This window comes from Neltuma alba, unplaced genomic scaffold (assembly GCF_004799145.2).
Source record: "Neltuma alba isolate B1F8T4 unplaced genomic scaffold, ASM479914v2 tig00002165_pilon, whole genome shotgun sequence".
Taxonomy (NCBI): domain Eukaryota; kingdom Viridiplantae; phylum Streptophyta; class Magnoliopsida; order Fabales; family Fabaceae; genus Neltuma; species Neltuma alba.
The window spans coordinates 153,465-179,165 of NW_021632765.1; the positions used below are offsets into that span (position 1 = coordinate 153,465).

The 25,701-nt window shown below is 35.6% G+C and overlaps 2 protein-coding genes across 3 annotated transcripts; one reads left to right on the plus strand and one right to left on the minus strand.

Annotated features, from left to right (window-relative positions):
* Nucleotides 1-4,472: 4,472 nt before the first annotated feature.
* Nucleotides 4,473-9,640, plus strand: LOC114718318 (ethanolamine-phosphate cytidylyltransferase). 2 transcript variants are annotated; one of them, XM_028903607.1, is made up of 10 exons: nt 4,473-4,563; nt 5,130-5,562; nt 6,192-6,427; nt 6,810-6,961; nt 7,727-7,798; nt 7,949-8,016; nt 8,102-8,222; nt 8,752-8,811; nt 8,898-9,020; nt 9,184-9,640. In XM_028903607.1, the coding sequence occupies exons 2-10, from the start codon at nt 5,210-5,212 to the stop codon at nt 9,253-9,255; spliced, it is 1,257 nt and encodes a 418-aa protein (XP_028759440.1). In that variant the 5' UTR covers nt 4,473-4,563; nt 5,130-5,209; the 3' UTR covers nt 9,256-9,640. The 2 variants fall into 2 exon arrangements, with proteins under 2 accessions (XP_028759440.1, XP_028759447.1); XM_028903614.1 differs by lacking the exon at nt 4,473-4,563 and adding an exon at nt 4,832-4,876.
* Nucleotides 9,641-10,908: 1,268 nt separating this feature from the next.
* Nucleotides 10,909-24,577, minus strand: LOC114718758 (isoamylase 1, chloroplastic). The gene is made up of 18 exons (XM_028904186.1): nt 24,184-24,577; nt 23,765-23,947; nt 23,546-23,635; nt 23,155-23,307; nt 21,957-22,048; nt 21,416-21,557; nt 21,203-21,310; nt 19,752-19,837; nt 18,014-18,085; nt 17,806-17,932; nt 16,930-17,016; nt 16,441-16,533; nt 16,032-16,190; nt 14,959-15,042; nt 13,792-13,872; nt 13,632-13,714; nt 13,450-13,567; nt 10,909-11,320 (listed from the first exon to the last, which is right to left on the minus strand). The coding sequence occupies exons 1-18, from the start codon at nt 24,529-24,531 to the stop codon at nt 11,057-11,059; spliced, it is 2,370 nt and encodes a 789-aa protein (XP_028760019.1). The 5' UTR covers nt 24,532-24,577; the 3' UTR covers nt 10,909-11,056.
* Between the last annotated feature and the right edge of the window lie 1,124 nt (nt 24,578-25,701).

The following is a 25,701-nucleotide window of genomic DNA, read 5'->3' on the forward strand; positions in this document are numbered from 1 at the left end:
CTTCTGACTCATATCACTGTGCTAATAAACAGTAGCGACCAATTCTATCTGGCTGCTTGTAGCAATCTGTTCTCTCCCATTTATTTAAAATCACGCTTGTGCATAGTAGTTAATGGTCGCCATATAGGTCAGTTACCTTGTAAGGCTTGCTTTATGAGCGGCGAGACTGATGATTTGCTCCGGTTACTGCGCTCATTGAATTTGAAGAAGGGGGGAGTTTCAGTTGAGGTACGCATGTTCCATTCTTTTATACCATTCGTCCCGTGTGTTATAATCGTCCTTTGTGTTGTTCATAGATGAAAATTTATTGCAGTTTGGTGATTTCTTTCTTTGTGTTAGGTGGAAGAAATTGAATAATTATGAATTTATATCGTTCTTTGTGATTTCTTTTGTTCCAATCATTGTCTTCCATGTGTTTACTGTTCTCATTTCTTGTTCTCGTACCTTTCATAAAATTGTTTCTCCCTTTTCTGATTGGATTCTTCCATTCCATCTCTTGGTTCTGAACAACGGTCGTAGAATATGAGTATGCTATTTATCCTTCGGTCGAGATGCGGAGAGTGATTATTGTGAGAGTGACTATGGCTAACCAAAGAAGTTGCTTTCGCTGGACATTATAGTTTTTGATGAGGATGTAAGTAAGGTGCTTCCTTCCTCACCCCCCCGGGGGGGCGTTCTTTAAGTTTCATCTTCTATAAAATTTAATGTAGTTTAATTTCTTGCTTTAGCAACATGTAAGTGCGTTACTTTAATTTCTTTTTACTTCTTTGGTTCTTTAAGTCCACTTCACTAACATGCTCAATTGTTCAGGGGACTAACATGTTGTGAATTTCTTCACAGTATATATGATTGATTATGTATTATTATTTGTTGTTTCCAGGAGACCCATCTTTGACAGACTATAAGAATGCTACAAGGGCATATTGGAACCCAGCATTTTGTGAAGTCCATTATTTGAGGAGAGAGATGCTGAGGGATCCTTCAAGGAATTGAAACTGTTTCTTAGCTTAAGTAGAATAGTTTAACTGCCTAGCTTTCATGATTAGGAGGGGCATGGTTTTTGGTGGATTGATGAAATAGTTAAATACCAATTATGTATTATGTTAGGTATGATCAGATTTGAAAAGATATTGGATGTTTGATTGAGCAATTATCTCCTAACATTCATCATGTCCTGATTGTGTTTTGATTAGATTAAAGCTCGTCAATTCGTCATTAATTATTTCTGTGGGCAGATGTATTATTTGTTTATTGCATGCCAGCAGAATATTATCATTGTGCAAACTATTTTAAGTGATGGGATGCTTAATAATATATTACTTTTTGTTTGATGTCAATGTGATTGAATTTGGTGTGCAATAATATGTAGCCCTATTTGACTTGATAGTTCTTAACCAAACATGTTTCTCCATTGCGCAAGTGAAGAGATAAAAAAAGATGAGTAGCCAACTGAATAAAAAAAATGTATAAAAACTCTTGCACACAGCACACTAGATAACAAATCTAAAGCAATGAAGCACACACAGGAGGTAGTATTGGAGTTTTGAACTGTTGGGACTGTATTAGTCAAGAGGGATAAGATACATGCAACAACCCAATCAATTTATATATGTAATTACTTTATCAAGCAGTGCAAAGTTTGAAAGAATAGGATGATCTGTTTGTTAGACTTGGTTAAGAGAGAGCGGTCTGACAATGGTTCGGTATGTTTGTTAAAAGTTAGTACCTCAGTTTTTGATATAAGAGCTTGTTTGATTTTTATTTTGATTCTAAATATAAAACCTCAATCTACTTTATTTCTCATATTTATTCATTTTTTCTAAAATAGTCTTTGAAATAATAATAATTTTAACCAATACACTTGATTAGCAAGAGTATTTTAGGAAAAACAACACTTATGTATTACAAATAACTAATTTAACTAGTTTTTTTAATTTATTCAAATGAGTTAACTAGTTTTTATATTAAGGATTGGAACTAGTATTATTGAGTTCAGCATAGGAGTGGAATTTATAATGTTTCAGAATATTTTTTTACCATGCATAATGTTTCAGAAATTTATGTTTGAGGGGCAATCAGGATATCTATGTTTGACTGGTATCTTATAATTTTTTAATTGTACTTGAACTAATTATATTTTTAAAAAAGTATAAATCAAACATTTAATTTAAATATTTAGTTATAAAAATCAATTAAATGAAGCAATTATTTACCGTCACTGATCATTCATCAATGTATAATAGCATATCCACCACCGAATTCATTATAAAATAATTGAGATGAGATGCATTGTGTTATTACCTACTCATTGTATAGTGTTGTCATATGATTGTTCAAAATTGAGTGGCGAAAGTGTAGTGATGGAACTTTGCCATATTATGTTTCTTAAAGTTCTGTCTATTTGTTTAAGGTTGAGTGAAAGGTTCAGATTATAATTTAGTTGATGCAGTACAGACTTTGTGTAATCTCTGACTTATGTCCATATAAAGTTGGTGGGAAAGCAGTCTTTTGGATTAATGTTTACTTAATACGCAATCAAGAGATAATTAGATCTAAAATTATTGATTTAAGATAGGATTAAACAGCATTTTTGCCTTGGAAGTTTTCAAAAAGGAGCTGTGGATATCCGAATTTTTTTTTTAGTGTAATTTTAATTTTCCCTAAAAGTACTAAAAACATAGCAATTTTGCCTTACCCCAGTAAAACCAAATTGACTTAGTTAAAAAATTATATTTGCCTTAGAAGTTTTCAAAAAGGAATTGTTAGTATTCGGAATTTTTTTTCTAGTGTAATTTTATCCTGAAAGTAGTAAAAAATGTAGCAACTTCACCTTATTTTGAATTGTCACTTGACTCTCATATAATATATTAATTTATAGGTTACTAAAATTAGTTTGAGAGAAAATAATAAACATAAGAAGCAAAGTAGACTAAAATCTCATATTTAAAGCTAAATATAATTCTTAATTAGCTCTTATATTAAAGATTAGAAGTATACATATATGTATTTTATCATAAACATAACATTTTTCAATTTTATTTATTATATATATAAATTAGACATGCGTTTATTTTACATATGGTATTGAACTTTTGAAATGACCACTCAAGTAAATAATAACTTATCAAAAAAGTACTTCATATAAATTTTTTTATATTTTATGTTGATATATTCTCTGTACCAGTTCATGTTTGCACGAACACCGACGATGATGATAAAAGGGAAAAGATGTTTCTTTTGTTTTTTTAGTGAGATGATGATGTGGCGCTTAAGATAAGATAATATATCAATATAAAATATAAAAAATTTTATAAGCAGTGTTTTTTTAATAAATTATTTACTTGAATTGTGATTTGAAAGTTTTATGTAACATGTAAAATAAACGTATGCTTTTTATATAAAAAAATAAAATTAAAAAGCTTTATATCTATGATAAAATATTAATTAAAAATATAGATGAATACTCTTTACTCTTAATATAAGAGTTAGTTGAAAGTTAAATTTTGTTCTAAATATAAGATTTTAGTCCACTTTATTTCTCATATTTATCATTTTCTCTCAAATTAATTTAGGTAGCCTATAAATTGATATATTATATAAGAGTCAAGTGACAATTTAGAATAAGGTAAAATTGTTACCTTTTTATTACTTTTAGGGTAAAATTGTACTAAAAAAAAATTTCAGATACCCATAACACCTTTTTGAAAATTTTCAGAACAAAAATGCTTTTTCAAACTCGGTCAACTAGTGCCAACCGTTTAGGTCTATTAAGACAGGATAAAATTACTATGTTTTTAATATTTTCGGAGTAAAGTGGCACCCAAAAAATTTTTTATACTTGCAGCACCTTTTTGAAAATTTTCCAGATAAAAATGCTGTTTAACCTCCTTTTGTATGTTAACTTAGTCTCACATGACATGTCCATCTTATTCAATTTAGTTCACTTTATACTGTTCTGAAATGTTCATCTGACTTATGGGGACTGTCCTTTTAGTGCAGCATTATATTTTGGTGTTCAGTATGGCTTTACTACATGGTGCAATTACTTCCTGGATTGGTTTTTTATTGATAAGACCTGAGGACAATTAGACGGGAGTCATAAAAAATAGGCCTGAAATTACAGTCAAGAATGTCAATAGAGAGAGATCTTCCAGAAAATGATTGAAATTATCAAAGGAAGAAAAGTGACATCTTGTGAAAGTGAAACCCGTTCCCTGGGTCTCCTGGCGTACGCAAGGAGATACTGTTTCACACCGAGGCATAAGTCATAACCCATTCCCCCAAAAGCTGAGCAAGTCACATCAAGTCGGCAGCATTGAGTCAGTTCATACGATACGATGCAATAATAATATAAAATCAGAAACAGATATTTTGCGGTGACATTTACGCTATTTGCTTTTCAATAAAAAAATATCAATTGGGGAAAAAAGTAGCATATATATTTTTTTGTCCAACAAAGTAGCATCTATTTAAGACAGCTTTTCCTTGCAAAACATGAGAAGACGTTTCTTCCATTGGAATCCAACGGAGAAAGAGGAGCACAGACAAACGGAGAAGGAAGAGGTAAAGATTCGATCCCACGCCCAACCCATCCTTTTCAGGGCGCATGGCTAAATGCTTAAAGCATGAAACCTCTGTCATTCTTGATTCCTGCCCGATTTTTCATCTTTTTATTTTTTTTTCTCCGTAGCTTCTCTTCAAATTGCTTGTCTTCCAGAAATTTGCTCATTTTCCTTTTCGCTTCCTCGAAACATCTTTCAATTTTTATTGAAGATTTGAGGTGGATTTCCTTTCTGTATTCTTATTTGTGCTGCCAAATTCACTGGCGCTGCATCAGGAAGATTTGTCTTTGGAGATTTCTGACAAAGGGGAAAGTGTACGAGTTAGATTCAGAATTCCTTGATCTGAAGTCTCTTTCTTTGTTATTCGATATTTATGTGGCCTCCATCGACATTTTACTTGCAATTGTGCCTCTCGTGTGTTGGGAAGGATTTCCATCGGTGCCTGATTCGTCAATCTTCTCCCTGCTGGCTGATATTCTCAAATCAATTAGAATTCTCTCGTTATGCTTATCCTTTGTTTGTTCTGAATAAGATTAGAAATATGTAATCATGGTAGCTTTTTCGCAGGTCCGTCATCTGTGTCTCCTCCCACAAATAGATTCTAGTTTCCGAGGTGCGGTGAATTGGCGACAGAGATAGAGACAATCATGGATTATGAAGGTAACGGTTGGATTTGGGACGGGGTATCCTACAGCCCACACCTCTTTGGTGGTCTAATGCTCACAGCTGCCTTGCTGGGACTGTCATCTAGTTATTTTGGAGGGATTGGGGTTCCTTCTCTGCCATACTCCTGGTCTGGTTTGGGAGTTTTCCGCAAAAAGAGAATTGGGAAGAAGCGCGTTCGGGTTTATATGGATGGTTGTTTTGATCTGATGCATTATGGGCATGCTAATGCTCTCAGACAAGCAAAAGCGCTTGGGGATGAGTTAGTTGTGGGTCTTGTTAATGACGAGGAGATTTTGGCTAATAAAGGTCCGCCTGTTTTGTCGATGGAGGAGAGGTACACTTTTTTAGTTTCATTAACGTTTATGCATAGTCAGGCTTTTTGTACCATGTTAGGTGATCCTTTTTCATCTACTACCCCCATGTTCTTTCCCCTACCCTTAGGCAAAATCACTAATGAGTTTAATTTTTAAGAATCGATATTTACATGATCTTCTATTTTTCTTTCCTTGGTTGTTTCTTTTTTTGGGGCAAATTCGTGATTTACAACCTACCCGAATTGCTTTCCTTTTGGGGTCTCAAGTTTACCTCTGAAATGTACAAACTTATGTTGGTAATTGTTTCACTCGTAGTTGCTAGCCGCCCATATATTATGTACGACTGGGGCTGAGATTTTGTTGTTGTAACTTGTGAGTTCTTTGGCATTTTGAATCCGCCAATTTGCTCTAGTCATTTCTACTTTAATTCCATTATATAGCCAATGACAACGAAAGAAACTTGAATTGCGTCAAAGACATTAATGCTAATCAAGATTGTAAAAGACAATTGAAGTTTAGAGGAACGTTATATGATCAGTCCCTGAATATTGATATTGTAGCGTTATTAAATGTACAGGATATATTAGGGAATTTTAAATCTGCAATGTGGAAGTGCCCTTCCGATTTGAAAATGTATTTAACCTTCCAGGCTGGCCCTTGTGAGTGGATTGAAATGGGTGGATGAAGTCATTACTGATGCTCCCTATGCTATTACTGAGCAATTCTTGAATCGTCTCTTTCATGAATACAAAGTAGACTATATCATACACGGTGATGATCCTTGCCTGCTTCCAGATGGGACTGACGCTTATGCCTTGGCAAAGAAAGCTGGGCGCTATAAGCAAATTAAACGTACTGAAGGAGTTTCCAGCACAGATATCGTAGGTACTGAGTTTGTCTATCTATATCTGTAAAATGTCAGAAGTTCTGCAAATCATGATTATTTTTATTGGGTTCCTGATGAATAAGTTAAGACCTTTTTCGTTGCAAGTTGTTTTTTTTTTTTGGGTGAACTTCTTTTGCAAGTTCTTGTTGAAGCAACTATTCATTGGCAAGAGGAGAAAAAGAAGGAAAAAAACTCTGTACATTTGTTTCTGTGCACACCTGCAAGTGTGACAATTAAGTTATTTAAGCTCAAAAGATTATCTAAGGTTCTCTCAAATTCGTAGAGCATCTTAATTGATGTGATTCTCTTGTACCCAGTTAATTTCAGCACATCATTTTTGTGCTTATCATACATATTACTGCTAATATTGTTTCATTGCAGGCAGAATACTTTCTTCTCTGGGAGATACGAAAGTTTGTAAAGATCATGATGACAATGATGCAAGGCTTGAGGAAGAAAGCCAGTTGAAGGGTGCCCATTTGGCGCATTTCTTACCAACTTCCCGACGCATTGTCCAGTTTTCAAATGGCAAGGTATATTTTGCTGGTGTGGCCTAACTGTGTTGTTCTGTAATTCTACTAATCAAATTGGTGGATTTTAGTCTCTTGCTATATTTTTTATTGTTCCTCTTCTGACGTCATGTATTCTATGTTGGTTGATCTAATCCAATAAATGTCACTTGTTTACATTTTGGGCTTGACGGTCTTTACATTTTTTTACTGTCTTTTCGTGGGTAGGTCTTTGCATCATAGTACTGTCCTTGCCATTCAAGAGTGGGCATGATGAGTTGTGAAGTGTCTAATCTTGAATGGATTGGCCAAAATTATAAGATGTCTCTTTCTCCCATTTAGGGCCTTTCTACTGTCTTATTTAACTTCAAGTTTTGGAGAATTGGGCAAAATTTTAATTTCTAGCAGTGGCAGATTCTTTCTTGATTCTCAAATGACACTTTCAGCTAGATTATATTAGGAAAACAGCTAATGCAGATCACATTAGAATTCAGTGCAGAATGAAGCTTCAATGAATATTTATTTGTGTCTATTAATACATTTAGAGATATTTCAATTGATTGAAATATATATGGAATTTTACGATATAGTTTTTATGTGGATGGATACACACACACACACACACACGCACGCACATATTATATGTTTTGGACCTTTTGGTTAGTAAATCTCTATGTCTAGAACAGTGGTGTGACTTTTGAAACTTGCAAGAGCTCTGTCTTCTTACATTCTAGTTTTGAGGGTTTTTCCCCATTGAAAAAATAATTATTGACTCCTTCCTTATTATAGGGCCCTGGACCAAATGCTCGTATTGTTTACATTGATGGGGCATTTGATCTCTTCCATGCAGGACATGTTGAGGTAAACAGATTTATACATGGGTTTAATTTAGTATTATTACAGTCAAAAATTAAATTTTATCATAGTATGAAAATATATTTTGAAGGTAAAATGTGATCTAATTTCTATTATAGTGTATGATTCTTTAATCATTATTTCATTTGCTTTCAGATTCTTAAGAGGGCTCGGGAGCTTGGAGATTTTCTTCTGGTTGGTGTCCACACTGACGAGACAGTGAGGTATGCAGTTTGTTATCATGCAAAACTTGACTTTATGGAGTTTATTTTGGTATTATCTTGAAGAGTAGATAAAACTTTCCTGTAGTGAACATCGGGGGAGCCACTATCCAATTATGCAATTGCATGAACGTAGTCTCAGTGTGCTGGCTTGTCGTTATGTAGATGAGGTCATTATCGGTGCGCCTTGGGAAATTACAAATGATATGGTAAGTTCCTGTTGTCACATTTTTTGAATCACATTAAAGCAGCTATCATTGTATCATTATGGAAATATCTTAGTTGGAATTATTCCTAGTGTATGTGTACAGAAACCGACTTTTTGTACATTTTAAATTGTTAATTAATTTCAATATGACTGCTGTATGATGATTTTATGGATAAATACGAGCATACAACCTAGAGAGAGAAGGAGGAAAGGTTTCATCTTGATAAGTTATTTGTGATGATCGGTCAAACCTTAGTGAGTAAACGAACAGATCCTTCCTCTTGTTTCTCACCATCAGATTGTTATTAATGAGTTGGAAGTTGGATCTGTGATGTTCCCTGTTGTGTTGTGTCACCGTCAAAGCTATTAGCCTGTCTCTTGTTTGCTTTGATGTTTCGGCTAGCAACTGTTTCATGTTTTTTCCAGGCTTGTCTATCCCATCTGATCTCATCATCAAGGATAATTTCTATTTTCTTTGTGTATCATTTACATATTTCAATATGACGAGGTGTACATTTGTTTCGAAACAGATTACAACTTTCAATATCTCCCTAGTTGTTCATGGCACAGTCGCAGAGAAGTCACAAAATGTAAGCTCATTCATCATCTGTAAGCTCACATGTGATAAAATACCGATTTCCATTTAACATGCCAGGAAAAAAATATTGCCTTGCAGTGTGATATTGATCCATACAAGGTACCAATGATGAAGGGAATATTCCGGTTGCTTGATAGCCCAAAGGAAGTAACCACTACTTCAGTGGCCCGAAGGATAATGGCTAATCACGAAGCTTACAAGGTAGTCTTAATTTTATTTGCTTTCTTGATATTGGAGCAACCCTCGGGTTTCACATCAATGATATTCTTGACGCATGATCCTAAACCCCACCCTTTTAAAAAAGGAAAAAAAGAAGGAAAGCGAACATCATATATTTTTGCTTCCACTTTTGCTTGTGCTGCAGAAACGCAATGCTAAGAAGGCTACGAGTGAGAAGAAATACTACGAAGAGAAAAAATATGTTTCCGGAGACTAGCTGTATATATATAGACGTGTTGGAGCGTAGTTTGGTGCTGCACTTTGACTTAACTTTATCACAATTGGTGTCCTATGGATAGAGAAGGAATGATATTTATTTGAAGGACGTGTTCAGAGGATGATACTTCACGAAAAGGCCTCACAAGAACATTGGGAAACCATCATGTTTTTCCATTTTATTTATTAGGTGGCTTCCTTGGTGGTATACCTCCCATTTCTATAGAATTTGGATTTTTTTGTTGTTGTCTTACATATGGGGGGGTGCGCCACAACCCGAGTTTGTCCATTTAAACACAAAATTGACTAGTACAAGTTTTGAATGTATCATGAATTTTCCTGCTATTTGATTTTCAAATATAAGCAGTTTAAAATTATTCTAAAAATTGCGCAGTAGAAGCACATGTTCGAAGACGATGCATTTCCTGACGTTAAGAGTCGGACACTAATTCCTAGTTATTTGTTAGGAGCGTCGCTGCATTTGATTTATTTTAGGGTTGAAATACAAATATATTCATTGGCTGTTATTTATTGTTTAACAAACATATTAATCAAGAAAATATTGCAAAAGTTTCTTCGATGTTTTCACCTCCACCTCCTTAATCTCCTCTCCGTCTCCAACACATGGTTAATTTGTAATCACGGTGTTCCTAATCTATAACTAGTTAGCTTGGAGGCAAAAGTACAGACAAAGAAGAAACCAAAGAAAATGATAGCGGATGAGGCAATTGGCGGAGCAGCAGCTTTAATACTGAGAAGGTGCTACCATGAAATTATGCAAAAGACTCTATAATAGCGGACATGGTTGTGGGGAGTGAAAATACTGTGCAACACATGGTATTGTTTGTTAAATGATTAGCATTAGTTAACTTAATAACCATGACATTTTTTATCATTTTGAAAACTTCATATATGCTTCCTTATCATTTTAACTAACATGTTAAACAGTTAATATTATTTCATTTGAAATCTAACATTTCATCATTGCTCCACAAGCAAATAAGAAACTTTTCTAGAATTAAATGGAATAGAGTGAGACGGGTTAAATGCATGTATTATTGTTCTATGAGAATTTTTCCAAAGTGAGGAATGATTTGGGATGGCCATTTACAACATCATTAGTCATTTGAAAGGCCCTTTTTCCTAAGATGGAATGACTTGAAATAAATTGCACAACTACCACTTATTCTTCTCACCCCTCCTCTCACTTTCTCCTCCCCCACCATAAAATTACAAAAGTATAAGTAATCTTATTCCATTTATTTTATAACAACTCTCAGATTGTTAAAATGAAATCCCCACCCCACTTTATTCCACACCATCCATGGCTGTCCCATTTCATTCCATCCTAAACTCAACATATTCTTAGAAATGCAAGACTGAGGAAAGCAAACGCGGAGTTGCTATCTTAATGCCGACTTGTGTGTGCCCACCAAATTGAGGCAAGCCAAGGCACAACAGTCAGACGATCGTTGAGTCTGTCATCTAACAAAATAGTCACATCGATCGCTTATAGGGCAACCACCATTTCAGCTTTTCCCAGACATCTTTGCATCAAATTGGTCATATAAAAAATATTTACATCAATCGGCTATACCAATACCTTAGAGTCAATCTAAGTCCTTCATATATGAAAGACTTGCTTTGAGTTACATTTTAAATTCATGTAAGCAACTGAAATACATACCCATTAAATAGATGTAGAGCTGTTTCTTTTTACACGAAAATAATTTGTTCCATTACACAGAAAAATATTGCTGATAATGAGGAAAGGTGCCTTGGAGGCAACAGAATTTTCCAAATTAAGCGTTGGGATCAGGAGTAAGCAGGAGGATGATAGAAGAGTAACTCAACATTGGATAAAAGTTAGCATCAAGGAATTGAGCATACTGTTGCACTGCAATGTCTCTGTGAGGTAGGTCTGCTGCGAGAAAGTCATAAGGTGAAGGCTTACTGGTGTCTACCAGGGGCTCCCATCTGCATCCAGGACGCCCGGGCAAGCTAATTGTCACCGGTAAATGACTCGTATTGAAAGCAACGTAAATTTCTCCCTTCACCGAGTCAATCTGGGTACAAGTTTATTCCAAATAAGGACACAAGTCAATCATTCACGGAGTATTCCAACAAAAGGAGGATAAATATGTTTTAAGCCTGGAACTCTGGTGGCATATGTTGGAATGGAGAAGTTGATGGGCAAAAATTTTAAACCTCAAAACTATTACATAAATGGACTGAAATAATTTGTGAAATAGGAAGGAAAGTAACCTAGGAGCCAAGTACAACTAACAACATGCAAACCTCTCTCTTGAAGAATGAAACCAAAGAGAGAAAAAATAACAGTAAGAGGAAAGAATAGCCCTATGTGATGTAACTCAGTACTAGAAGAGGTGGTTGTCCAAAGACTGCCCAACCCCGTATACGCCAAAACTCCATTTTGGACAAGAGTGGAAGAAGCTTCCTGAGGATCTTTCAAGACCTACAGAGCATCCCAGCACAAAGCAAAACTGAGCCAAACATATCCTTCCACAGTATATGAGCATAGTGCCCAAACTCCTCTCAGCTTCTGGCTTTGCAAAACAGTTCAAGTTTTCACATATTTCAGCCAAGACATCATCACCCATTGAATTTCGCAATTTTCAATCCATAATGATCTCACTCCCATTATGCATCAGTAACCAGCGTCAAAACATATTCAGACAAAGCAACCTCAAAGTCAGAACCAAATAGAGCAATAGTGACAATAAGATGAACAGACATCAAAATAACAGAGAGGCTTCTAAGGACACCTGGCAACTCAACATTGTAACAGCTAAATCCCAATGTTTCACAAAGCAAGCATGCGGCCAGAAGGGGTGGTAATCCTAAGAATTACTCTACAAAAGAGCCCAACCCCCTTATCGCTACTGCTACTTCAACACTTGCAGCTTTCAAGCTCTCCCTTCAAGCAAGAGAGAGAAAATCTACGGAAGACTACATCAGTGAATTACTCTACAAAAGAGCCCAACCCCTTTATCACTAATGCTACTTCAACACTTGCAGCTTTCAAGCTCTCCCTCAGAGAGAGAGAAAATCTGTGGAAGACTACATCAATGTCCATGAGATCACATAACCATACAGAATTAATCCATACAATTACCAGCCACAAAGCAATCCATTCTCTAACTTTTTGTTTCAACATAATCCCCTCACATGCAACCACTGCACTACTAGAACTAACATGGCCTCCTAGTGGCACCCATCTCTTATCATCTTTTAATTTATTTACAATTTTTTCAGTACTTGTGGCCAAACAATCATTCCCATACAAGCACCAGCAACATGATCCAGTGGCACAAACCATAGCATCCAGTATTCCCATTCGAATTTCATTGTTTCTAATAGTATAAGAGAATCATTCCACATGTTTACACCAGCCACCCAAATCTCATACAATCATGTGTAAAGGGAATAGGCCATACCGGATTGAGAAATTCAAAACCAAATTTTTCGTTACCTCACCCTTCCTGTTCAGACTCGCCTCATTCTCCCAAATATTTGAGTTCCATCTACTCTACTATATGTCCTTTGTGAGAACGGAGACCCATGAGGCCTTTAGGTCCTCCACTAACCTCCACGGCCACAACAATGTAATCACTGGTTCGTGACTTGAAAGTGATGCAGTGGAGGATGATCTTGATTCAGACCTGTCAAGCTTCGCAGAACTAGAGAAAGGCAAATTGATGGAACTCCTTCCTCCATTAGCCAAAATCGCATATCCCCTACCTCTTGCTCATCAATGGCCCTAGCAGAATCCTTTCAATCCAGGTGCTTGTTGCTAATCCTCAATTGCCTAGCAGAAGCTGTTCATCTTGCCATCTTTTCTTCGCTCCACGCCTCTAAAGACTTCTGAACGTCAACGATTAAACCTGTTGGCTTCAGAGAGATACCCACATCGACTACCCCCATAACACACATACAAAACCAAACATCCTCTCTCTCAGCAGATGCTGGAGAGAGGCAGTGGGATCACAACTCTCATGAACAGAGAGAGATGAATGCTACACAAGGGAAACCCAAGGGATGGACCCTCACAAAGGAGGGAGAAAAATTTTCACTCACGCTGTTTATTCAAATTTTTTATTTTGACAAGTACAATGCAATAATGAAGCAAAAGATTTGTCAACTACAAGGGATATGAGCAAAAACAGGATCATACCATGGTAAAAGCCACAAAACGGCTAGTTTCAGACCAGTCAGGCATTCCAGGAAAATGACCATGCCATTGCAGCCTCTCTGATGTAGCGAAGTCTTCTAAGCCCAATGACTCACATTCCCTGAAGGATCACAAAGTCAGAACATAAGATAAAAGAGTCTGAAATGAAAATAAAAGATCCTTACTTGCGAAACTTAGTCATAAGTCGGCAGAATCTGAAGAAGTCTGATGAGGATTCTTCCTTTTTATCCCATCGGAAGTAATTAAGCTGCCAAAAAATTGAAAATAAACCTATAGAAATAAAGTATGGCGAAATTTGCAGTTTTCTAGTGGACAGAGAATCACATAGTTATCATGACAATATGTATTGTTGTTGCCCCCTTTTGTGTGTCCATATTCATCGCCCATATAAATCATTGGAACTCCCTGTCAAATTTTTGTTCAATGTTAGTAAATAGTAATCCTGATCCAGAAGCATAAAAATGTTGGCTCTCCCATGTTAAAAGGCAAGCAGTGATAGGTTAGCAGGTTTAACAAAAATTGTAGACCCAATGTAAGGATTAAAATAGATATAATTTGGATCGTATTGGTGTTCCATCTTCAGGTTCAGGAAAATCATAGGAAGCTCAGATGCAGACTCGTGCAACAGAAAATAAAAATATACAGATAATCACAAATGTGGAGGTTCTTAGCTGAATATATCACAGTTGAATCTAAATGAGGAGGTTCAAAATAAAGTGCAGATTTTCCAAGGAAGCCCACTATTTGAGATGGGAGCTGACTCTTCTGCAGGAACCTCCCTGGACATAGGATAACTCGGTTTTATCTTGTTTGATTAGTAGCGTGTTTGATTTCCAGGTGTTAATTTTTCAAGCTTGTTCCTTGCCCTTGTATCCAAAATAAATAAATAAAGTGCAATACTGAAGCTTCTATTTCAGCACCATATCCCAATAGTCATTTCCTTAAGAAGCCCTGACAATTTTGGAATGGAAGGTGCTTATCGACCCACGTAAGACGCTCTATACTATGGTATAATTTGCTGAATACAGTTAGAACTTCGACAGCAGTTATCTGCATTCCTACCTTGAGGTCAAATGAAAATGCTTTTGAAGGGGTTGAAAACATTATAGTCTCCTCACACCTCACACAACCCACAAGACTAGCCTTGGCCTATTGGTGATGGGGCCTGTCACTCTTGCCCTTTCCATTGCAGTAGAACAATTAAATACCCTTGGTTCAATTAGACTCCCTGTTTCTCTGTATTTACTTCTTTTTTGTTGGTATAATCTACACAAGGAAGTTAACGAAGTCCACCAATGATCCATTCACATTAGTTTCACAGATCAGTTTCTACAGCTATGCATTATGACAGGAGTGACCAGCAAAATTAACTTCCATCAAATAAAACTCCAACCTGAAATACCAAAATCATAATAAGGTAAGTTAAAATGTAAGTGTTTATGGTCCGCAAGGAGCTACAGGTGCACCATGAGTTGTTTAAAGTAGCCTGACCTGGGAAACCATGAGAGAAAGGAAGAAATTGCGCATTTGTCTCTTTCTTAATTTCTTCACCGAAGCATTGGCAAATTCTCCCTCCTACATTTAAAAAATGAAAAATAAAAGAAGAATTTTTATTAGGAGGAGAAGAATTAAAATGTATCTAGTTATTAAAAAAAAATCAGAAAATACAAAAATAAACTTTTAACAGAAACAAGTAACCAAAAACAACACTATGAAGCCTAACAATGTAAACCAGCAGTACATCCTCTTTGCATATTATATAAGTAGTTCCACCTTAAGGGCTGTGTGCTGAGCACCAAAGGGCAGCTGTCCGCACACAGTTCATCCTACTAAAAAGCTAAATGAGAAGATACGTCCTTGAAGATGCATGCATTGTACACACAGTTACGTTATGTCATGTTTAACATGATATGTATTGATAAAACAAGAATACCATTTCAGGATTAAGAAATTCTTTAAATCTATGCGTATCAGCTTAACTAAAACTAATTCAAAACTGGCCACATTCAACAGATAGAGTAAACTTTGTGAAGAGATCAGGCAGGAAATGGTAAATGTATAAATATTAAACTAATGCACGGAAGACAATCAGAAAGACTGATTTTCTATGTTACGTACATAATGCCACTTAATTAGTAAACATTGAATTATATATACAAAAGCATAATGATGAATCAGAGGGCAGAACACTTCATTGTCATGGTCAAAAGCCCTGACTCGAATTGTATATAGGCTTGAAGGAGTGGGGGGAAAATAATATGAAAAAAAAAAATTTGACAGATTGTAATGAATGTCCATATCAGAAAAAATTTTAGCACGACCAAAAATTTAGAATTACTGATTGCAATATGCAAGTATCTATTAAGTATGATCAATAACATAAATAGTGTTGTTTCATTCAAAAAATAAATAACATAAAATAAAATAAACATTGCTTCAGATAGTGAGATTAGGATCAAAATTTAAAAATATTAAACAATGAAGTGCCACCAAGCATGAGAGGAAAGCAGAAACGCTACAGGGTTTGTTTAAATGCAAACCAGAGAATGTCTCTTAACATCTACCTGCCCACAATTCCAGCTGTTGTTATGATTTTCGCCATCGTTGTTGTTTTCTCCATTGGCCAAGTTATGCTTGTTGTTATAGGTCACTAAGTCAGCTAAAGTGAACCCATCATGAGCACATATAAAGTTGATACTGTTCCATGGTTTTCTCCCACCTCCCTGAGTCAAAATACAGTTAACATTAACCATATGAAAGCATACATCATGACATAGACAACTGCATTAACATTAAGGTCACCTGGATAACAACAACAACCAAAATCAAATAATATGAGAAATCAGTGACCTACAGCTAGCTTAGGTGTTTTTATGCCATTTAACAAAAAATTAAAAGAAGAGGACCTATGTAATAAAGAGGGGGTTGTTGCACAAAAGGAACTAATAAAGTCACAAGAGACAACAGAAAAACCTGATATAAATTAGGACTCCCACAAAGGCATTTTGCAAATGCTCCAGCAAAGCCATCTGTACCTTTGATAAATTGACGCACTGTGTCCCTGTACTGCATATGACAAAATATCTTCATATAAATGGTCCTCACTCATCATGACAAATGTATGTCAATGTTCATATTGGAGATCATGACTTGCTTTAGAAGTTTGGCAAGTTATGTAACAGCAAAGAGAAATACTGATATTGCAAGAAAAGACCCTAGTTAGAGGATTATCTAAACTCATATAACCACTTTCGATAGAGGTAAGAAGCCCGCAGAAATTGGTTAAACTCTAGCATTTTGACTTGCATATGGTCAATGAAGATGATTGCAATTATAACCATTGATGAGAGCACTACTCCCATGGTATAATGGTATAGGAAAAGAGGAAACAACATGCATTGACAAGACAGCAGGAGGGCTCCCAAAAGTTTAGTGACATTTTAGGCATGGTCAATAGGTTACCTTCCCATTCCATTCTGACCAAATACCCCAGTGAGGGAATGTGCCAACTTGGTACAGGCCACCAGTATCCCAGGCTTCGGCTATAAGCTACCAAGATGAAATTAAGACACTCAGTTTCTTTGCTTGACAATATTTAGTGTGTACATATAAGCTAGTTGGTATAAATCAGCGAAAAAACTAATCTATATAAATGATAATGATATAACTGACAAATCAAAACATTTTAATAAAACAAAAATAATGAAATCATATATTAGTGCAGATCATGGTTCCCTGGGCATTTGCCAAGGTATTCAATCTGGGCATGGCAAGGATACATTGCGTCTCTTAATTGTAACTCCTCCAACTTCAAAAGGTGATGAGCTAACGAGTGTCTATTGCAATTAAAGCCTCTATCCCTGAAATAATTTTGTTTACCTTCTTTAAATCATCTTGAAATATTTAATTAGCCTTGTCTAGCTAAAGAAATTAGACTATTTGGTCCATTTTTGTTGATAACCACTTAACTTCATGAATATTATAAACTTCAAATATTGAATTTAAATATACTAGAACTAAATAGGCTAACTGTATTCTTTATGACATGCACTGCTATTATGCTGCTCTACAGGTTGTATAACTGGCATTGTATAAATAGGCAAACCACAAGCCTAACAATTTATATTTCCTATCAAGATTCCTCTTCCTCTCCCCACCCCCACCCCAAAAAAAAAAAAAAAAAAAAGATATCAATTTAAAAACGATTCACCAATTCCTTGAATTTCTTCAATGACATGTAAATTACTAGAAAATGATAGCCAATCCTCATCATGGTAGAGAATTCGTCCTTGAATGAATATAAATCAAGCCTTGCAATGATAAAATAATTAAGAAAACCTTCACTTTGCAAAGTATTGGATCGTTGCTTATCAGGTCAATCAATGGGGGGCTGCTAAGTGGGGTTCCTGTTGTCATTGAGTCAGCGTCTATCGAAGCACCAAAAACATTAACTCCATCCCACAAACTGATGACAAACAGAGAGAGGAAAATAAGAACATCACTCTCCCCAGTAATATCTGAATAATAGTGCACTATATGATATAACCTGCTACATCTGGTCAAAATTGAAGCAAGATCAAAGCGAAAACCATCCACATGCATTTCTGTTACCCAATATCTGTTGCAAAAACCAGGGAAAAAAATGGTGAGATCCTCAAACAATATGATAACAACCTGTAACCCCAAGATATTTGATCAGAACGCAAATCAATGGAAGATTATTTAACATAATAAATATAAAGGATGCATGTAAAAACAGGAGTTAACACTTCTGATTCAGAAAAAAGATAACCCTGGACAGGATATTAGTTGTGTTGGTTATGCATGTTATCCTTTGTTTGGAAAGAGACTTGCTATTCCAGTTTCTTTTAGTCATTATTTTCCTTCCTACAATTTCCTTGTGCAGAGGACCCTCGCCTGTCAGAATCAACAGACATTTTTGCTTTTTATTTTTTCCTCACAATAAAGACAATTTTTAATCCAATACTGAACTCCTTGGCTCCTTGTTTTTCTTGAATATCAGTCGGGAATCTGTTAGGATTACTTTTGGAAACTTGGGAATAAACACGGAAAAGGGAAATATACTTTTTGATGTTCAGAACTTTGACTTGAAGCTTCCTGCTATTTTGGAGAAAGAAAGAGAGGTAGGGTAACTGTAGAGTTCTGTAGTCGAAGTCTATGAGATAGCCTGTGAGAGTCACCTTTTGGGCCTTTAGATATTCACACTGGTTCAAGGGGAGGGCAGAGAAGAATCTGAATTGTGGCTTGGCCCTTGGGGGAGGAGTGCAAACCTCTTGGAAGTTTGGCAAACCTGTTTGTGAGAGTTGTGTCTGTATGTGATTTGTATCTGTTGTTAGTGGTCATCTGTTGTGTTGTAATCTGTATCACTCTTGTATCAGTTCCGTTAGTGTGTTTGTTGTGTAACAGAGTAGTGTTTATCTTGAACGTATTGAATTGTATCCCTTGCTTTTACTTTTTGAGTCTAATCTTCCCTAATATATTCAAGGATTAGTGTTTTCCTGTCTTGGGTCATAACAGAATCAAAGTGAACATTAGAGCAAGCCCAAGAGTGCTTAGACTGCAAATATCAGAGCATTAAAGAATCTCTCTTAGCTTGTCTTAAGATAGTGCGTTTTAGAAAATGAATGGAACTTGAATTGAAACTATTCAAAAGCTTGCTTCCGTAAGATTCCTTGTTTGAATAATTAATCCTCAAACTAGAATTAGCACATTTTGGAGTTTGTCACAGTACCTGTTAATTTCCAATAAATTGCATCATATTTAGGGCTTATTAACAACTTCATTAATTACATAATTGAAAGTCACATTTAGGTAGCCAGTCTTGGCTGAATTAGGGGGACACAAAGCATTTTGTCTTTCTTAGGGTAGTAAGCATTGATATGGAATTTGAATGAAAAAAGTGTTTCAATTTTTAGCTGCTGGGTCCTCTGTTCCCGTTCTATAAATTGAGGTGCCAATCATGTCCGTATGAAATCATCAACAATCTCGGGAATGTCGATGAATATCTTGTGTGATGGGTTTCTTTTCACACACTACTAAATCTGACATTTATGATAAAAATATGCATGTATGCCTTAACCGGTCACTATAGATTCCCATTCCCTAGAAATAAAAGTCAACAATCTTTTAATAGCCAAATAGGATGAAGTTTTCCGAACAAAAATGAAACAGGATATTCATGCTAAAAGAAGTTTAAAAATGGTAAAATACAGAGAGAAACTGACTTCATAAAATCAAACCACGGATAATCATAATAAGCATACCTTAAGCAGTCCACTATAAATTGCCGCACAAAAGGATGGTTGCAATTGAATGTGTTCCCGCAACCTGAATAATTATAGAACTGCCCCTGTAGAAAACGAGTATTATTCTAAATATCATGTGCCAAAGGCATTGAACAATATGAAGTGAAAACATATATGACCATCATCTAGGAAACTCAAAAGTTAAAACCAAGGAAGAAGCATAGATTAAATGTGCTAGTGCTTACTAAGACCAAGCAATAAACTTTGCCTGGCCAGACAAAATTCAGTGGTAAAATGAAACCTATGTAGTAATCTATCTACTTTAATTGTTTTCTTTTATAATTTATGGTGCAGTCATATATATATATATATATATATATCTCCCTGGAAACAGAAGAACTAAAGAAGAGAAGCTGCTGCATTGGATACAATGGGAAAGATAGAAGTATAGGCTGAAAAATGGGGAAGCAAACACGTTTTTGGAATTATTACAATATATGTAACAGAAGAAGGGACAATTGACCATCAGAATTTCCTTGTCTACTTAAAGGACAAGAGCACCTTCGGCTTTATATTTTTCAGTTCAATGAATGAAACATAATATGCACCTGAGCCATTGCCGGACTGGAAAGAGAACTAAGATTTGCTTCTAGCTACTGGATTTTGGCAGCACTCTCCAACTGCTGGTTGTTTCATGTCACTTTTGAATTTAGTTTAAAGTAGTGCCCTTTATGCTTTATGTGTTTTTGTAAAACGAATTTAGTTTACCTTAAGCATTCATATCTTTTCTTTCCCTGAAAAATCTGAAAAGTTCTTTGTAAGATGAATTATCAAGATATATGTATAAGATTAAATTCCTCTCCTTGACTGCAGAACAAAACCCAAGCATATGCATTGTTCATGTCCAAAACGGAGTAAAATTTTATGACTCAGCCAAAAATATTGAAGTATTGGCGACTGTAAAGGCCCATACGAGGCCAACAGGCTACTAGACCATTTAGATTCTTATTCCTATCTGTTTATCATTTTCTCATTATTTTATTATTATTCAGTTTTTATCATTCCATTAGTTTTAGGTTGCAGAATCTATTCAAATAAGTTAGAACGATTAGATAGAGAATTTAGAGAGAGGAGCCGACATTCAGTTGTGGCTACCCTGCTTGATGTATTTCCAGCTTCTGTATTGAATTCGATATGGAATAAAATCCTCTACTTTCTTCATAAAGAAAAACGTTCAGTATAATTTATGGAAAAACAGAATGTCCATCGCAAGCTTAGAAGTAGAATGAACGACCAAGAAAATGGCCAAAATAGAGATCTTCAGTTCTCATGTGCTTTGTTATCAGTTAAATTGATGTAATAATGGATGGATTACACATACTGTCGAAAGTCTTCTTTTGAACCCCTCCAGAACTTCAAAAACTTCCAACAATCAAATAATTCAAGTGTGAAAGTATTGTTAGGTATACCTTGGGGGCAAGCATGTAATAAATACTATTGTCAATTCCTCGGAAAGAAATTATGGGACCCTTCTCGTTTCCTTCAGCTGTGTGATTGAACACAACATCCATTACAACCTGGTTGCAATTTGCAAAGTTAGCAATGAAAAGTGAAAACATAATTATATTCAGAGAGAAAAACTACAAATACAAAAGAAACAAAATCAGGTAATCCATGGTCACCTCCATTCCTCGTTTATGTGCCTCTTTGATAAGGAACTTAATTTCATTGACCCCATCCCGGCCACAATTGTTTATACCAGCGGATGAATATCTAATCATTGGTGAAAAGTAACTGACAGTTGAATAGCCCCAAAAGTTCACCCTAAAGGAAGAAAAACACAGCATATCACCATAAGTTGATTATATCATTACAGAAAAACAAAACAAGAATTATAGAGCTGATGTGGTGGTATTTGTAAGAGACCACGAATTCATCAAATTATGCTGCATTATTGAAAGAAACTTCCAACATATTACTATGCAGGATGAAATCGCATGTTTGAAAATGAAGAAAAAAGCTAGCTCAAAGACTTTTAGTAAAAGCCAATGGTTTGGCCAGCACCTACAATTGACACTTCGACTTATTCAGAACAGAAGCCAGTGATAAAGATTGTAACAATTTCTACAGCAAGCATCAAGTTAGGATTTAGCTCATCAGCAGGATGCTCAAGAAAAAGTAGGATATTATGATTAAATGCAATTGTTTCAAGAATTCTCTTACTTGTAATCCCCAAGTGAAGAGTTGTAGCTGAAGTATTCCAACTCATTGAATTCATGACATGGCATTAATTCTATACAATTGACCCCAAGTTCCTGCAAAAGGATTTATAGCAATTGAAAACTAACATCATGAATAATAAATTAACCGTTTGTGTGAAGTGGAAAGGAAATATCACAGGTGCAATGGGTTGATATATGGGCTTTATTGTAATTATCTATATAGATGAGCATGCATAAACAACTATGGTAGTGGTAATAGACAGATTATCCAAAGGTGCTCATTTTATGGCTCTTAAGCATCCTTTCAAAGCAGTGGATGTTGCTCATATTTTTATGGATAAAGCGGTCAAGGTGCATGGTTTTCCCAAGTCTATTGTTACTTATCGTAATCCTACTTTCTGTAAAAAATTTTGGAAAGAATTTTTCCGTTTGGATGGTGATGAAAATTATGCTAGGATAATGCATGCTCATCTACATAACAACTTTCATCACCTTGTATTGTGGAAAAGGAACATCTTTGGTGTTCCTTAAATCACATCAAAAGTGTTCATGTGCAAAGACAGATAAACAAAACTCAGCAAACATAACTTTATATGACCCTAATCTCTGTACTCAATGCAAAGCTCAGAAACCCCTTTAAAAGTTGATATCACACATTCTCGATAATTCAAAATGGGAGCTGAACTTTAACCTTTAAAAGGGCCACAAGTTTACTGAAAAATAAAAACAGCTACAAGTTGACAGTACCATTTAAAATTTCCATCTTATACCTTCAAGAGGTTTGCATCCATGAAATGGAGACAATTAAAAAAAAGAGAGAGAGAGACATCTAATATGTACTCCCTCTGTCCCTTATTATAAAATCCATTTAACTATATTACGTGGTTTAAGATAATTGTTAAAATTAGTTAAAACTAATAAATATGTTGGAAATGTACTTTTTCTCCAAATATGCCCTTATTTATAAGTGGGCAGATGTCAGTGAGGGGGAAAAAAAAGAGAGGAGAGAATGTATGGGAAAAAGATAATGAGAGAGAGTACAGTGATTAAAAATAAAGTGGATAAAAATGTATTTATTGTTTAGACAAACCCAAAAGGGATCTTATAAAAAGAGACAAACCAATTCAAAAAAATTGGATCTTATAACAAGAGACGAAGGGAATATCAAACATTCATACTTGACTTTATAAGAAACTCACCTTTAGGTGGTCAAGTTTCTCCACTACACCAAGGTATGTACCGGGGAATTCAGTTCTGCTTGACTCATGCTTTGTAAAACCCCGCACATGCATTTCATATATAATAAGATCCTTTTGTGGATATTTCAGAGGTAAGTCTCCTTCCCAATCAAACTGCACATCTCACAAAATAATAAAAAGCATTACTCCATTCTATTTGCAGTAGACTAAATGAACCCTTGATCAGGGAAAGTTGGAAATTTACTCATTGAGATCACATGAAACAATTTGAAGTTAAAATGTAGCATTCAAAAAGTTAAAGGAAAAATAGTCCGACATACATAGAAACACACAGATATGCATCGAAGTCTCCCCCCCCCCCCCCAAAAAAAAAAAAAAAAGAATAGAGTACCTCATCCGAAGAAGGAATCATGCCAGCCATCTGAGGCCAGCAGTTACCGTCAGGCCCTAAAGCACCAAACCCTCCTCTGCTTATAACTGCCTAGACAAGTGAGAGTTATATTAGAGCATACAGCAATACAATAGTAAAAAGAAGACGTAAAAATTTGAAATTAGTCTTGCTTATTATATTACAAACACAGCCTTAGAAGAAGAGTGCTGGCCCACTAACTTTTGCATAAGGATCTAATAATATACGAGAAGAATCGTAGTAGTGTCCTTCTTCAGGAAAAAACCTTCCATCAAGTTTGTAGCCATATAGCATATCTTCGAAATCGCCTTTCAGAAATACATGCCAGACATCCCCAGTCTTATTGATCAACGGATCGAGAGGAATGTGCTCCGTTACTCTATTCTGTAACAAATACATTCAACCATTAATACAAGTACGTTCTAATAGAAATCAGCCGTCTCTGAAGTTACTATACTAATGTGATATGTTAATAGTTAAATGAAAGCAAGAGATTGGTCCTAGCCACGATATCTATATGTTTTTCTCTTCAGAGAAGACGAAAGCTGAAAAAATGAAAATAAAAAGAAAATAGTAAGAAGGATAGAGGGGAGAAGAGTAGAGAGGAGTGATGAACAGACATGGTGCAAATCAGAGAGAGTGATCAAACAGAGAGTGGCGGAGGTTGCATTGCCAGAATAAATGGCAAAATTAACACCACCGTCACGGAGAGTGGCTCCAAACGGCAAAGGGTATCCTGTGGATATGTGGAACCGACTGGAGAGGGGCTGCTTATCAGCAGCAGCAGCCTCTGTGGCATTGACGACGAAACTCCTGGGGGCGGAAGCAGGGAGGGAAAGACGGGAGGGAAAGCAGGGGCGGGTGGGGATTGAGAAATGGAATGCGGAGGGAAAGTGGGAATGGGGAGGGAAGAGGTAGGGAGGGAAGGCATTGATGAGGAAGGAAAGAGCAGAGTGAGGGAGAGCCATGGAGATTGGAAGAGCTCAGAGATTCATGGGAAGATGAGAGTGGGAGTGGGATGTATATCCAGAGAATGAGGTTGTAAGAGAGAGCAGATGCCACTTTAGTCAGCTGATAGCATGATGCATATATCATAGATGTTTCGACTTAATCCTCAGACCGATGCTGTTACTATCTACCATGCCAATCCCCACTGTTCTTTGGCCCAAAAGAATCCCCCTCGGCTCGCTGAGCGCAGCCGCAGATCCTCCCCCGCGCCACTTCTGCCGCCGCAGTTTTTTCTTCTTTTCTTTTATTTTCTTTCCCCTTTTTTGTCAAAAAAAAAAATTCCAAAGCTGAGGAAATAGGTCTTTGACGTAGTCATATTTACTGTAAAAATTATTTGAAAATGAGACCTATCAATGACTTTGATTTTTAAATTATTATTTTTATTTTTAAAATTAATATTTTGAGATATGAACTGATTTTTTTTTAAAAAACAAAACAAAACATTCTTCTTTTTTGTTATTTTTGCCATCACAAACTTTCATATCCTATTTTTAAAAAGTCTTTAATATACGTTTTTGGCTCAGCACGGGAATGTTGATTCACAACAAATATTAAGATTAATAAAAGACCTATGCTTTTAATTGATATAATCAATGATATTATTGGGGTCTCTTGTTAAAAAGGTGTTTGGTAACATTAAAAAGTGATTCTCAGAAGTATTTTTTTGTAAAACGAGACAAACTGCTCCACATATTTATTTTGTAAACCGTAAAAACACTTTTAAAATTATGGTTTGATTTTTATCTAAATGTCCCCTAAAAATATCTCAGAGCATCATTTTTCCTTTGGAGTACGTCTTCCTCCTTTCCCTTGTCGCTCGTTTGATATAATCAATGATATTATTATGTACTATGGAATTAGTTTCGAATCTCGTTATTTTTTTTTTTTGGGGGACCAAATCTTGTTTTATCTAATTAGAAATAATCTTTAGAATGTAATTTTTTTCCCTGTTCATAAAGTTTGAATATTCAACTTCACTTGAGGAAATCGAATTCTTCGTACCCAACTTAACGAGAGTTAATTCTTCTAACATTAAGAATTGATCTGAATTGTTGGATATCAATTGGATGAGAAAGCAATCCAATTCAAGTGCACGCCTGATGTTTAAAAGCTTCTAACTAATTCAATAG